Source organism: Corvus cornix, chromosome 1A (assembly GCF_000738735.6).
Source record: "Corvus cornix cornix isolate S_Up_H32 chromosome 1A, ASM73873v5, whole genome shotgun sequence".
NCBI classification, from domain to species: domain Eukaryota; kingdom Metazoa; phylum Chordata; class Aves; order Passeriformes; family Corvidae; genus Corvus; species Corvus cornix.
Window position 1 is genome coordinate 48,811,689 of NC_047057.1, and position 14,479 is coordinate 48,826,167.

A 14,479-nucleotide genomic window follows, 5' to 3' on the forward strand; every position below is an offset into this window, starting at 1 on the left:
GGACAAGAGGCACTGATGGGGAGGGGTGACAGGACAGGTGGGAGCAGTGGAAGTGAGAAAAGGCCTCTAAGCAGCCATCAGGACACGGATTGTGTCGCGATTACATGGGCTAACAGAGCTCATTACACTAGCTAAAGGCAAACACCCTAGCCTGCTACTTCAAGGCCCCTTTCTCTCCTGCACTGATTGATTTGCCCTGTTGTAAGACTTTTATTTTATCTTTTAAGAGTAACAAAACATGTTACTTGCAGTCCTGAAAACTCAAGAGTACTTCAAAACTCTCTGACAAGAGTCTCCAGTTAAAACCAGACAAAATGAAAACCTCAAACAAACAGAAAGCTGTGCCCTCAAGACCTGTTCTCTGCATGTTGCTTTTTCAAAGTTCTTGTCCATCATACCCTTCTCATCTATCAGTAGCAAAGCATTGCTCCCAAATTTGAAAAACAGCTTCTTCAAAGGCTGGCACCAAAGAATCTGGAGTACTCAGCTGTGTATCTGGATAGAGGAAGGAATGGGGTTTTTCATGGCATACATCAGCAGGACCCTTCAGATCTCTCTCCAGCCAAGTCTCAGAAGATCCCTTCCTGTCACAGTAGATGGATGACAGAGAAAGAGATAACACACATACACAGTCCCATTTTCCACATAAGGCTTCCCTGGCAGGTGGAAGTCTGTGTGTACACACATGGCCCCTCCTATCGAAATCCTTGGCTTCATAACACCACTAAAAGTATTAAGAACCAAAAATCCCCCAAAATCAGGGTCAGGATAGCAGCCCATCATTGTGAAAGCCACATACCAGTAAAATAAGCAAAATGCTGGAATTGCTCTTCAGAATGGGAAACAATGGGTTAGCACTATTCAGCTGATCGGACGTGCCAAAATCAGCTTCTTCAGCCTCAGTTTGCTTGCAGTCTTCCCAGGAAAACCAGAGTTGGAGGATTTGGTGTCCAAATCTCCCCATAAGTTCAGGGTAGCGCAGGAAGAATTTCAGCAGGAGAGGACAATGCACATAGACCAAGCTCAGATCTGGAAGATTATCCAGGATCCTTCTTATGGTAGACAATGACTTCTGGTAAGAGGGAAAGGGGGCAGGAAGACAGAGAACAAAATAATCACTAATACTGAATATAAAACACCTGAAGTGATGAGCATTTACTGTGAGAAACAGTCACACTGCCTTTTCAGCAGACAATCAATTGCATTAGTTAAACATCATTTTGTGAAGCCCATTTGCATCACAAAGGCCAAGAAACTTGTAGGCTTTATACAGAGCTCAAAGCTGTGCAGCAGCAAAGAGCCATATGGGAACACTTGAAAGCCTGCTGCAGAGGCTGGAGATGTGTTTGGGAGACTGAAGCTATGAAATTTATTATATTCCGTATGTGAATTCACAGCCTATCCAACGCATTTACACTTCCCACACATAACACAAGTTTATTCTGTCAAATCTATATTCCCCTGTGGATTTTCATAGTTAACTTTCCAGAGTATAGATGCACTGCACAGTCTTCACTCATTCACTGCTCACCACCACCTATGTCAAAATACTTTCTACAAGAAGGTTGATGTGAGTGGGGAGAAACCTCAGTTTCAACAAAAAGGCTCCAAGAGGTAGGTATGAAATCTTCTTTTACCACGTCCAGGGCTTTGCCTTTGTCCTGACAGACAGCAAGGAGGTAAAGTGCAGCTCTGAGTATGTGTGGAGGGGGACAGTCTCCATGGTCCTGTGCTGATAGGAGAAAATTTCTTACAGCTACAAATAATTCTGCATCTGGAACAAACCTGCATTGAAGGAGATTGGAGTGGAAACAGTAACAATAGATATGCTTTACCCACCAATACATGGTATGTAATGGCCACAAACCCACTTGCTTTGTATACTCTTGGCTCACCTGTCCCCGAAGGTGTAGGAAAAGTATAGGAGTAGTATGAAACAGTGCTGGTGGCTGCAAAGAGACTGATCCAAAGAGAAAGGCTCAGGGGTTTCAGACAGGAGGAGAAGGCTTTCAGCAATGGTGTAGTTTAACTGAGGCAGACCCTTCTGCAGGAGCTCAGACATCTCTTGCTCTAGAAATAAAACTAATATAAGCAGGCAGGAAACGATGAGGAATGTCTATGGAACAACTCCACAGTCTGCATACACTACTCACACCTCTATGATTTGGCATCAATAGTCGCGTGAGAACTGATTTAACAGAGCTGGCTTTAAGGATGAAAAGACATTTCTGTCTAAGATTCCCAGCCCTTTGCTGATGCTGCCTGTGTAGTGACCAACCACTGCCAGTGGGAAAAGTGGCTCTTGTAATGTAGAAGCTTTCATCTCATTTGTTTGGGACTTAACTATTATGGAAAGTTACAGTACAGACAGGAAAGCCTTAGTATGCCAAAGGGAAAAAATTACCTTAATCTGCAGATATGGGTGACTATGTGGCAAGTAATTTTGTTTCAATTAAGCATGCATAGCTGTCCTCATAAGTGTCCCCATGTTAACAAAACCACAGGCAGATGAAATGCATTCTTTCAGGTAGGGTTCCAAACTCTTCTAAAGGCATTCTCTGAGTGCTACCTCCTTGCTGGACCAGACTGAAAACAAGCTGAGGGAAAAAATCTCTCAATCAAGCTATGTGTGTCCTCCCTTCCCTTCTCCTTTGTCCTTTTCTAATTTTTTTTTCACTTATTGCCTAAACAGAGGGTGGCATGGCCTCAAACTAAATGAAGCAATCTTTCCCCAGACTTGCCCTCCTGAGAAGTTCTCCTCTTCTCTGTGGCCGAGTAAAGGTTCAGGCATAAGCTGCAGAGGAAGCTGGAACAGGTGTGATTCAGGACAGGATTACTGTAAAGAAGAGCAGAAAGAGAGAGTAAAAAAGGCTAGAAATATCCTCTTCCTACTTCTAATATCACACACTGTCTGCCAGAACCTCATTTTACTGAATGATCATGTACAAGCACCTGCCCCATCACAAGAAGACTCTAGGAGCCAACCTAGGCTTCCAGGAAAATGATGAGCTCCCAATGGACTGTCAGCTCACGGACTGGTGGGGGTGTGCAGTGACAACAGTGAACATGTTCATACCCTGGGCCAATGTGAATACAGTGGGGTACTCTCACAATCATCACACCTTGTCTACACAGGGAATCTTATAAGGACAGGACCCCTAACAGTGCAGAGAATGGGAGGTGTTTAAGGGTAGCTCACAATACATGATTCCACTGGCAAACAACACTTAGATTTTTTAGCAATTACATTTCCAAGGATGAACACTGAAGAATGCCAAAATATTAACTAAAAGGGTGAGAACAGCTCTGTTTCCAGGTATTTCTCTCTTTCCAACCATTTCCTTCCAGAACAGGACATAACCAGACATCTGTAACTCACCATCCTTAGCACAGCACACTGCTCTATTCAGAGGCCTAGATCACTGCCACCACACACCATTTACAGGCACAAATGCCCTCACTCTAAGTTCCACAGTAGTAAACTAGACTAGGAGTGCTGTGTGTTTTGTTTACTTTTTTAATCAGATACAGTCACAGGAAGGAGGAGGTAAAAGATCACTGCAGACCAACAGAGAGTCTCCCCAGACACTCCTCAACCTAGAAATCATCGCCTCTACTACAGGAGATGCTTTGCAATGCCTGCTACTGAAGTCATCCTCCTCCCTCCCATTTCTAATACATTACCATACCATGAGGAACAACAGCAATGGTAGTATATGCCTAGGAAGCCAGAGCTCAGATGGAACTGATGCTACTGGTACTTCTCTTCGAAACACCCGCTGATCTGACTACTCCAAAGTCAGGCTGCTTTACCTCTATCTGTGCAACTCACGACAGAGCACAGAATTCTCACAATGCTGTGTAAATCCATCCGCCCCCTACCCAACTGCTTCTCCCTTCTCCTACATCCAGCTCTTCCATTGTCAGTAACCATTTACATTTTTCAGTAAGACACAACCATTCTTGAGTCTTTCAGCCTCTCGTCTTGCCTAATCAGGTGTATTAGATAAGGCATGATCTACTTTCCCATCTGGAAATTTTTGACTCACTTACAGTGCACACATCACAATACCTCTGTACAGAGCAAAATCTGGCCTTCAGCTCCAGTGTCAGTCGGATGAAGGATGAGGATGCTAGACAGAAAGCAAGACAGAAATGTCAAAGGAGCAAAGAACATATATGATAAGAAAAAGAGTAGGCAGGTCCCATAACCACCCCCGCACATCTCCATACAAGCCTGGTGAAGAGGGCAGGCCATCTCAGTAAGAATACAAATATTAGGCTGTCTCTCAGAAAGCAAACTACTCCAAGTCTGGGTTGGAGGGGAGTATCTGAGATTCATTTGTTTTATCAGGAGGAGACGTGAAGATTTGCCAGTTTCACATGTTTAGAAGAGAGGAATTGTCTGTATCACCTCTCTGATGTGTGAAGAATAAGGCATACACAAACTAAACAGGATTTCTACATAGTAAAATCCCACCAACAATTCCAGCATAATCCCTGTCTACAGGAACAGCCAATTCAATTCTGAATTATTCCAGAGGGAAGGATAAAGCTGACACAACAGTCTTATCCAAAATAAAACCTGTCCCATCATCATTGCTAGACCAAATAACTTTTCTATCCTGCTGAACATGACTATGCACTCTATTCTTACTCATATAAACACGTAATAGAATCCTCCACATAAAGTCTCAATGTTAGGCTCATTGCCTCCATAATATGCAGTAGCAGCAAGTTCCATCAGTTAAGAGCACAGAGAATGTGATCCCACAATACCCTCCTACCCAGCTTCTTGGAGAACTTAGTCTGCATGTTTGGCACCACTGTAAAGAGGGTATTGAGTGTTGAGATGAAAACCTCTGTCACTGACAGGCTGACAGTCCTTTGCAGATAGCTCTGTGGAAAGATGAATGGATCAGGTGCATTAGATGCAATAAACACTGAAGGCAGCAGCCTTCTTCCAGCCTCCTGCCTGCCCAGAAAGTCAGGTTTCTAAATCCATACAGATGGAGTAGCAGTTCTTTTACCAAAATGCCTGGCAGCAGAGCAGGCTCACAGAGCTCTTTGAATGCAACTAACACTCCCCCCGCCAGTGTTATGAGCTGTGCTGGTAACTCTGCAAGGCATCGCACCAGACAAGAAACTTCCTCTGCATTCCAGCAGGCAACCAGTTAGGCCTTAATGCACAGTGACTGACATTACTGCCCACGTTGCCCTGGAAGTTACTGCTCTTGCAGGTCAGATGGCTAATTGTCCTATACAACATAGGACATATGTTTAAGTGCAGCTGACTTCAGCAACACCTAACACCTGTGCTTCAGCGTTTCACCGCGCAGTGGCAAACACAGGCATTTGAGCTCTCTACAGAATCCAGCCCTGAACTGTTTAGAATAGAATGATTCAACTACTCTTGTTGAAGGTCACTAGACAATTTTCTCACAGTCCATTAATTTTTACCCAAGTTCAATGAGCAAGAAACAGCACACTGACTCCAGCTTTACCAAACTGGACATGCAGTGCACCCTCCTGTCAGGGAGGAGAACAGCAGTGCCACTGCAGCTGCCTGCCAAGAGATTGGTTAAGAAAACATCAACAAAAACATCTCCAAGCTCCTAACAACTGCAAGAATCCATACACCTGTACCTGTCAAAAAGCACAAACAAACTTTACTAAACATTAGAAACCACAACCAAAGTCCCGTTGTTTTGACAATTCTGCTTGAAGTGTCTTGGGGCAGGCCTGTATGGAGCACTAAAGCACTCATGACTCTCCACAGCTACTTTTTAAATCATGTCACTGGCCTTACTGAGGCACAATGCTTAATACTGCCCTTGCTGTGCAGACTGGGCAGCCACATCAGTACCTTCTGGGAAGAAGCATAAGAAGGAAATTGCAGGTGCAAAACATGGCTGCTCTCTGGGACACAGGCAAGTTTTGAAAAACTGGCAGAAGGGGAAACAACAGTTCAGGCACTCTTCATTTTCTGCAACATCAAGAGCTGCCATGCATCACACTACGCATCTACCTACACATGGTAGGTAGGCTCTGGGATTGCACAGTCTGAAGAAAGACACTGATATCTATGTGGAAGCTTTACAGATTTCTGCACCCTCTGGGACCAACTACCTGTTGCATGAACTACACAATTCCACATGTGGCTGTGGGAAAGTGACAAATGCCACAGCTGTTCTTGGTTTACTCAATGTGCCCTCTTCCCTAAAAAACATTTGTGCAACCCACTCCTGGTGCTTGAAAGGACCTTTCCAGGTACCCAAGGAACAGACCAAGTTCAAAAGAAATCCTACCATGACCATGGGGATGCAGAGACTGTCACAAATCCTCAACAGGAACTCAGAGAAGTTGCTTAGTGTGTCTTTGCTCTCAGAGTTGGGGGCAGTGAAAGCGTTCTCCTGGGCCATGAAGTCACCCTGGAATTCCACTGCTAACCTACAAACACACAGTGGATAACAGAGGAAAGAGGAAACATCCTCACTCTGTAAAGGAAGCCAGGAGATACTACATTTTAATCACAATTTTCACCATAAAGGACCCACAAACACTAGATGGTTTGGAAACAGAGGAATCTGGCAACCACACTCAGTTACCTCTTGAGTGAAGCTATTAAAAGTCATCAAGGTTGCACAACAGTACACGTTGGGAAAGGAAGACTTAGTTTCTGTGAAGAAAGTATCTGCTGTTGGAAGCTCTGGTGTGGCAAGACTGGTTTTCAGCCATACCAGAGTGCCTGATGCACAATACAGCAAACCTTGTGAAAAACAACCAAGGGACCATTTAGCTGATATAAAATCCATGACAGAAGCCGAGTGCCCTCTAACACCACCCCAAAACTTTGGGTCAGACTCTGGAAAGGCATGTCTGTTTCTGACTGAATTATCTCAGCCAAGCCAAGTGATGCAAGGCAAAAACTAATTTGGCCAGACCACCCTAACAACTGACCCTGATTCATCCTGATTCATAGACAAACTCATCTACCACTGTCTGCTGTGCAGCTAAGGGTGCCAAATAGCTCTGATTCAGCAAAAGAGGTAAAGTTGGTGCCTATAGACCCATTCTCAGTAACAGGTCACAGACACGAGCAATCCAAGGCCAGCATCTGGAGCAGACACATGTTTGTTAAATGGTTAACCCCCTCTGGCAGTGAAACCACATAGCACAGGAATCTGGTTTCACACATACCTTCCAATAGTTCTTACATCATCAGCAGTTTTGGTGAATTTTCAAACAGTCCCTCAGAGCCCAAGACATGAAATAAACTGATAGGTCCCAGGCAAATTTCATGGGAGACACATCCAGGTGTCACAAAATTTTCCCTATTAATACATACCCCTCACTCTGCTGTTTCACTGACAAGTGCTGTGCACTGAACTCACCTGTGATATTTCTGTGGTGGGGCTGGGTGGAGGAACACAGTCACAAGGACAGAAGAACGGACAGACACGGACACACACCACCCATCCACACACCCTCCTGACTTATCCTCACCTGCAAGCATTTCTGAAACTTTCCAGGGTATTGAGCAAGAACTGACCCTGTCTCTGAGGAACTCTACCAAGATTTCTGTTTGCCGGGTGACTCTGAGACACTGAGAATAGGAGATCGCCCTGTTTAAGGAGAGAAGTCTTTAAAATCTTATGTTCACTTTCAGAAAAAAATAGCTTTCTCCTCCAACACCAGCAGCAGGAGGAACAACAGATTTCACTTCACTCACTTCTTTCACACAATCATTTTTTTACTACTGTGCTTTCCCCAGAGAGAGCAGAGTAAAAGAGCTTGTGTGCTCTTCGTAGGGAGGACAGAATTACAGAGCTACTAATTCTGCACTGCCCTGTCTTTACAGTCTGTATTACCATGACTTGATCTAATCTGAGTTTTAAGCATTTCAGCTAATGGAGCTTCAAACCCTTCTGAGAAAACTTTGCATTTTTTAAAATTTTCTTTCTTCCAAATACTCTTCAGACAACACAGAATAGTTCTTCTCCTTGCTTAGCAATGAAATCTTAGAAGGCTCAGAGTTTTAAGCAACTATCTATGTACTAGTTCTTGTTCCCACACAGCATCCCACTGAGTTAAGCCTGAAGCCAACTGAAGCGTCAGAGTTAATCATTTGCCTAAACTGGGAACAACTTGGAACTCAAAATCTGCCTTTAAGCCTTAACCTGTTGTGGTGGTCTTCTCCATAATACCAGAGGAGGGCACATCTACATACTGGTGCCTGGCAGTTCACAACTCCTTCCCCATTTCATGCTGAGATACCTTGGCAGAGGTATAACCATTTCCCCTTTTCTCCCTTTAAACACAGCCTGGATATCCTCGCTATCTGTCTAATTTCCTTCCTGTGAAGCTCCTAATTCTGAAAAGGACACCTCGCTCTGTGTGTGTGCAAACAGACTGGCCAACACCTGCCTACGGGACAGAAAGCACTTCTGCCTTCTTCAGACAGAGAAGGCCAATATCTGGTACCACTGAACTTGGGTCTAAAGATAGTTCATCAAGAATTTGGAGTTCTGCTACTCCTTTGAGCATTGAGGTGTTCTTGTCACTACAGGCATGCGATCTAAACCTACATGGCTCTAAGCCTACAGCAAGAAGGCTCAGCCCTTGTCTTTTCACTAGCCATCTGTACCTGGGGCTCTTCTCAGAAGTGCAGAGGTCCTGACAGCACATCACACTAACTATGGATTCCAGGAACAGGAAAGGATTTATAGGTCAAATAGTGGCTAACAACTCCCTTGCTGAGGGATCACAGTCCATATACGATGACACTCTTGATCTGAGTGCAGAACAAGAAATGTTCATTGCTGAAAAAATAGATTGACCAATGCAACCTACAAGGTGGGGGCCTGACAAAGGGGAAGTTCAAACTATTTTGGAGTACTGGAAACATAAAGAGAGCAGCATGCTCAAGTGGTGCCCCACAAAACTTCGTTGATTTAGAAAGATAACATTCACCAGCATCCATCTTCATCTACTTCAAAGTCTGGTACCATTTCGAGGCAAGAAGATCAAAAGAAATAGCAGAGAACTAAATAGCCATGGGGGATGTAAGTAAGGGATGGAACATATATAAAACATCCACATAGTGTCCTAGGAAGATCATCCCCGTCCTGCTTGGTCCTACCAACAAGCAACAACTTTTGACTTACTGCAGGCCTCTTACTACTCTGTGGTGGGGAAAGGTCAGCACATCGCTTCAGCACTGCCTCCAGAAGCTTCTGCAGCTCTTCATATGGGACTGGAGGGGAGCTCAGATGGTCCTTCCTTAACAAGTGAAGAGAGAGACAAGATGCACAGTCCCTGCTGGGGACGTTCCACTAGGAAGGCAACACCATCAGAAGTAACTGCTCTTCTGATGGAAATATGCCATTGCCACTTCTCTCCAGCAGAGCATAGTAAGGTCAAAATATCTGAATAGTGCTTTCGCCCACACATGAGCCCAAACACACCCTCAGTGCTCTGTCTGTTCCCACTACAGTCAGGATGCATATGACTGTCCAGAGTCTTATGCTTATTACTCTTATCAATCTGGATGGGGCACAGAGTGACAAAGCCATAGCAGGTGCTGTACAAGCCTGCCTGGAACACTAGGTCCTTGCTGCAATGACTTGCTGCCTGCCACAGCTTCATTGCTCTGGCAGCTTTCCTGAGGTGGGTGGGAAGCTGGCTCTGCTGTACCCACGCCTGCCTCAGCCACAAGTCCCACTGCAGAGCACGTTCACCCACACAGCCACAGGGGAACTGCAAAGCCCAAGATGGTATCAACAGATCTATCTGAAGAAAAGCCTGCAAATACATTCCTGCCTACCTCAGGAAAGCTGCCACAGCTTTCACAGCCTCCACCACCACCTCCAGCACCGGGCAGTTCACTGTCTCCATCAAAACATCAATGGCTTCTATACATACACCTCGGTTTGTGAATAATTTGATTTCCACTGGTTGCCTGCAAAGAGACAACAAAGTAAGCAAGGAGAATGTTGTCAGAGTTAGGTAACTGTAGTGCCTTCCGTCATTTCAGCAAATGGACAGATGAGCCATGCAATTGCAGCCATGTTTTTCAGTACTGAGAGCCAGCTGCTCACAAGGAGGTACTCTCAGACTTGAGCAGGTACAGGGTTTGCTACAAAGAGGGAACTTCAGCCAGTCTGAAGCACTACCATGATAAAACACCCACAGCCTGGGTAACTGTGTGACTACTCCAGTGAACACTGACATGAAAAGCACAAGAAAAGAAGCTTTGCAAAACACAGTGATCTCTGTGCCTAGGACTTTATGTTCAGGCCATCTGCTCTGGTATTTGTGAATTCATCAAGCAACTTATATATTTAAGTGTACAAGCAAACATCACCATCCTAGAATACAAATAATGACATGAGAATAGCTTCTCTCACAGTCCTATGGCACTTCTAATGCCAGATGATGCCAGGACAGGAACCTTCACAAACTTGAAAAGTAATCAGGAAAATAAACACAATCCAACTGTTTTGACAATCCTTCTCGACAGTGAGCATTTTGATCATCTGTGGCCCAACACCTTTGAGCATTCAGCATGAGAGCATGGAGGGATGACAGGCCATTAATTCCATTATTGGACAAAGCTGTGTAAATGGCTCATTTGGCTCCGGGCAAGTCAGGTACAGTTGGGAGGGCAAACGGAAGACAGGCAGCTACATGCAGACAAGAGGCACTAACAGCCTGCCAGAGGGTCTCTCCAAAGTGAAGCAAGAAAAGCAGCACAGCATGACAGGAGCCAGATTTGGGAGCCAAAAGTATTCCCTGTTATTCAATTTTCACAGTCATGCCTGACTAAAGCAAGCCAGGAGCACATGCTTGCATGCACAAATGGGAAAGCAAAGTGAACTTTAGTAGAAATTACACTAGTAGCCCAGTTACATGGCAAAAAGAGAACAGAGGAAGAACCACTCTTTTTAGTCACTCAGTGGGATGGAACCCTGCTTCGCAGCCACCTCACATTCTGCTGTGAGAAAAAGCTGTGAGGTGGGCATGGCAAGGAAAAGGACTTGTGGAACTCAGGCATCAGGAGCCAAGCCACAAGTGATGCACTGAACTTCCAAGTTGTTTCTACTTACACTAGGTAATTCTATTAATCCTCTGTATTTCCTTTCTTTAATCACTGACCTTCTGAAGTAAAACACATCAGGAAGAAAAAAGTCTTCACTGACTCATGCAGGGAGGAAGGGATGGAGGAGTATTGCTGACTCATTCACGATGCACAAACCCACTTTCAGTATGGTGCACTGTGATGTCTTCAGGGCCTGGGGGGAAAGTGTGAAGGGCAGCACTCTTGCAGCTTCCTGCAACCTGTCATCTTTGGGCCCCAACCTGCGCCTGCCACTTTGATTATGCTGGGAGGGACAAGGGTCACTCCAGGGAGAGCTACCCAACATTCCTGACATACTGCCAAGGGGAGCAGTATGTCCTGCATGGACCTCACCAGAATGTGTGGCTCACTTACAAAGAGAATCCAGCTGCAAGCTAAAACCAAGAGGAGAGGTTCCAGCACGAGATCCCTTTCCCCACTATGAGAGAATAAAACATGATTTCTAAGGCAAAGCTCAGAGAAACAGAATGGGTGTGCGAGAAAATGAGAGTAACTGCACAGAGTGTTCTCTTTGTTTTACAAGCATAAATGCTGTAATTAGTGTTTCCCACATCCTGGTTTCTCTTTTTGACAGATCCCACACTGGCATCACCACACTGTTCTAGCACTGTTGCTTTTTCTCCTCCTTTTTACCCTGACACTTGCTACAAAATTGACTATGACATTTCCAAAATTCTGCTCAAGGGCTCTCTCGGGGGATCTAAGTGGCAAAAACAAGACTCTGTCACTAGCATGACAGGATAGGAACAAGATCATAGAGGCAAGAACAGGAAGCACAGAAGAAAAACAAGCCAGTGTATATTATTTCTTAGCAGAAAACAAGAGGAAAAAAGTGACAGAAGACATTAATATTTCAGCCTAGAATTTGTTTTTGCAGTTTGAATTTAGCTCAGATGATGACAGAAGACCAGAGGCCATGGAATTTGCATGCTTTGTTTTGTCATAGAGGCACACTTAGCAGGAGCTGGCCTGCTCACATACGCCTGGACCTTCCTGGCCTTCTCTCATGCTTTGTCTACAGCGGAAAAGAGATTTCACCTCCCAGACTGGCAAGGAAGCAGGAAGAGGAAGATATAGTGGTGGATGCAGGCACAGACAGGACAAGCTGGGAGGTTCAGAAACAACCATCATGCCCTTCTTTGCAAGAATAAAGGAGATGTGATTGTTCAGCACCACCTTTCAAACACAAAAGTTCTAAAGGTGTGTAGGTATCTGGTCTTGGAAGAAAATCTTAAAAAACTAAAGGCCCACAGTCTCCATTTTGGGATACCAAATTCTGCCTGTGCAAGCCTGACAGGATACTCCCTTACCGTTTCAGTATTTCAGTGAAGAGCAGGAGCCCTTGTTTGTGCAACTCCACATTGTTCAGCAGCAGGACACCTTGGAGACTTCTCACCAGAGATTCAATGCCTGTACATGTTCAAGAGAAGTCACAGAGACACTTTTAACATCCCAGATTCCCGGAGGGAAGCAAAATTAATTAAAAAAAAAATAAAAAGATTTGAACAATTATTCTTCTGAGCCACTGACAGAAACAACTGTCTGAAACTGTTGAGTGTTCACTCAGTGCCCTGATAATTTGCCTCAACCTCTACTGCTGGAGATAGGTCCCAAAGAACAGAAGGAATTTAACCATTCTTTCTAAATCTACTCTTGGCATGTCCGCAGAAATACTTAATAGTAACTCAGGGAGTGTCAGTCATGATACCTGGTTATTATAATGAATTAATGCTCATCAGAAACTCATTAGGACAACGACAGTGTAAATTCAAGCTACGCTGGACATCACAAACATGTCTGATAGGTACTCATTTTCAGTCCTTTATCCATCCTGACTGGAAATTGTGATCGTGTGTAAAGCGCTGGAATTCAGCTAGAGGCACAAGTATTACTGCAGTCACTCTGTCAGAAAGCTTGATGACTCACCATAGACGGTGTGACACTTGGAGAAGAAAAGGTGCTCTTCAGTCAGGAGGAGCAGGCAGCAGTACACTGACCAGATGAGGATTTCACTTTTACTCAAGAGACACTCAAAGAGGAACTCTGCAAACACACACACACACAAATAAGGTCACCCTGGTAAGAGCCAGGCTGCTCACAGCATGGCACAGCTGCTCCTAGAACAGAGCAGAAGAAGGAGGAGGAAATGAAGAAGCATAGCAACAGCCACAGAGAGAATGGCTGTACTACGAAACGGCAGGAATGGAGAATGTAGTAGATGCTCAGGGGTATGCTAGTCTTCAAAATAAGGTGACTGGAGAGCATAGACCCATGGGCAGGCATCTTCCCAGTACAAACTCAGTAGGAAGGAGCTGAATTGTGGGTCTAGCCTTTGGCACAAATGAAAAGCCACAAAGCAAGCTTTACCACAGATGCAGTGACCTTTTTTTCCTCATGACTTTTACATCTCCCAAAGAATTTGTATAATGAAAGTATTTCTGTCTTTTGGGATTACAGAGGAATAATAAACCATCTCTCATAGCTGCATTCTAAAGCTAAATCCTGAACCAAAATCTCAGCAAATTTACAATATTTAGTGGAATGAGATGGAACCCCAGTTTGCTTAGACTTGTATCTAAGGTCCTGCAAGAAGGACCTTGACCACAAAGACTTAGCCAAATTCTCTCTGTGGAAACTCCATTCTGCTTGGTGACAGCTGCTTCTAAACTTTCACTTGAAAACATACTCTCCCTTTCTACTCCTAAAATCACATGGTATAAAATGGCCACTACACACATTATGCCACCAGTGGATCTCATGGAGCCAGCCTGATTCCTAAACCAAACACCCAGAGGCAGCTTTGATACTGGGGAATGAACAATAAGATGCTACTGCATTTGTTCACCTGGGACATCTGCATGGATAAAAGCAGGAGCATATCTGCTAGGAGAGTGAACCAGCACTGCAGCCATACAGTGAGAACTCGCTGCCTGTAACATCTCATCTCTGGTCAACAAGAGCTGTTGGGAAACAAAAGTCAAAAGGAGAAAGGAAGTCAGCTATGCAGCTATGAGTCGGAAACAGTTTGTTCTACTTTTTAAAATTTAAAACACAAATTAAGATCTCTCTTTTGGCATGTATTTCACAGATTAAACTTGCTAAGGTAAGATAAAACACTGAACCAAGGACACTCAAAAAAGCACATGAGAACCACAACAGAGTAGATCATGAGTAATAGTTCCACCCCCATGCTTCGTCATGCTGGTGCTGCATGTTCTGTATCAGACCTCAAGTGTGAGTGAGTAAAATCAGCTGAGGCCAGGAGTAAGATTTTCCCCATTCCAGGATGCAGGAATGATCAAGGGGATCAATAGAGGTATCACCATTTCTCACTGCAGC

General features: G+C 44.5%; 1 protein-coding gene across 1 annotated transcript in view; it reads right to left on the reverse strand.

The window, feature by feature from the left end:
- Nucleotides 1-14,479, reverse strand: part of MEI1 (meiotic double-stranded break formation protein 1) — a 38,683-nt gene that overhangs the window by 16,264 nt on the left and 7,940 nt on the right. The window contains exons 8-20 of the mRNA XM_039571084.1: nt 13,986-14,100; nt 13,067-13,183; nt 12,451-12,550; nt 9,827-9,961; nt 9,168-9,282; nt 7,507-7,625; nt 6,309-6,450; nt 4,788-4,899; nt 4,073-4,133; nt 2,742-2,836; nt 1,896-2,070; nt 1,638-1,785; nt 800-1,072 (exon numbers count right to left, since the gene is read on the reverse strand). Of these exons, the coding sequence (XP_039427018.1) occupies nt 800-1,072; nt 1,638-1,785; nt 1,896-2,070; nt 2,742-2,836; nt 4,073-4,133; nt 4,788-4,899; nt 6,309-6,450; nt 7,507-7,625; nt 9,168-9,282; nt 9,827-9,961; nt 12,451-12,550; nt 13,067-13,183; nt 13,986-14,100 (1,707 nt within the window). The remainder of the gene's footprint in view (nt 1-799; nt 1,073-1,637; nt 1,786-1,895; nt 2,071-2,741; nt 2,837-4,072; nt 4,134-4,787; nt 4,900-6,308; nt 6,451-7,506; nt 7,626-9,167; nt 9,283-9,826; nt 9,962-12,450; nt 12,551-13,066; nt 13,184-13,985; nt 14,101-14,479) is intronic.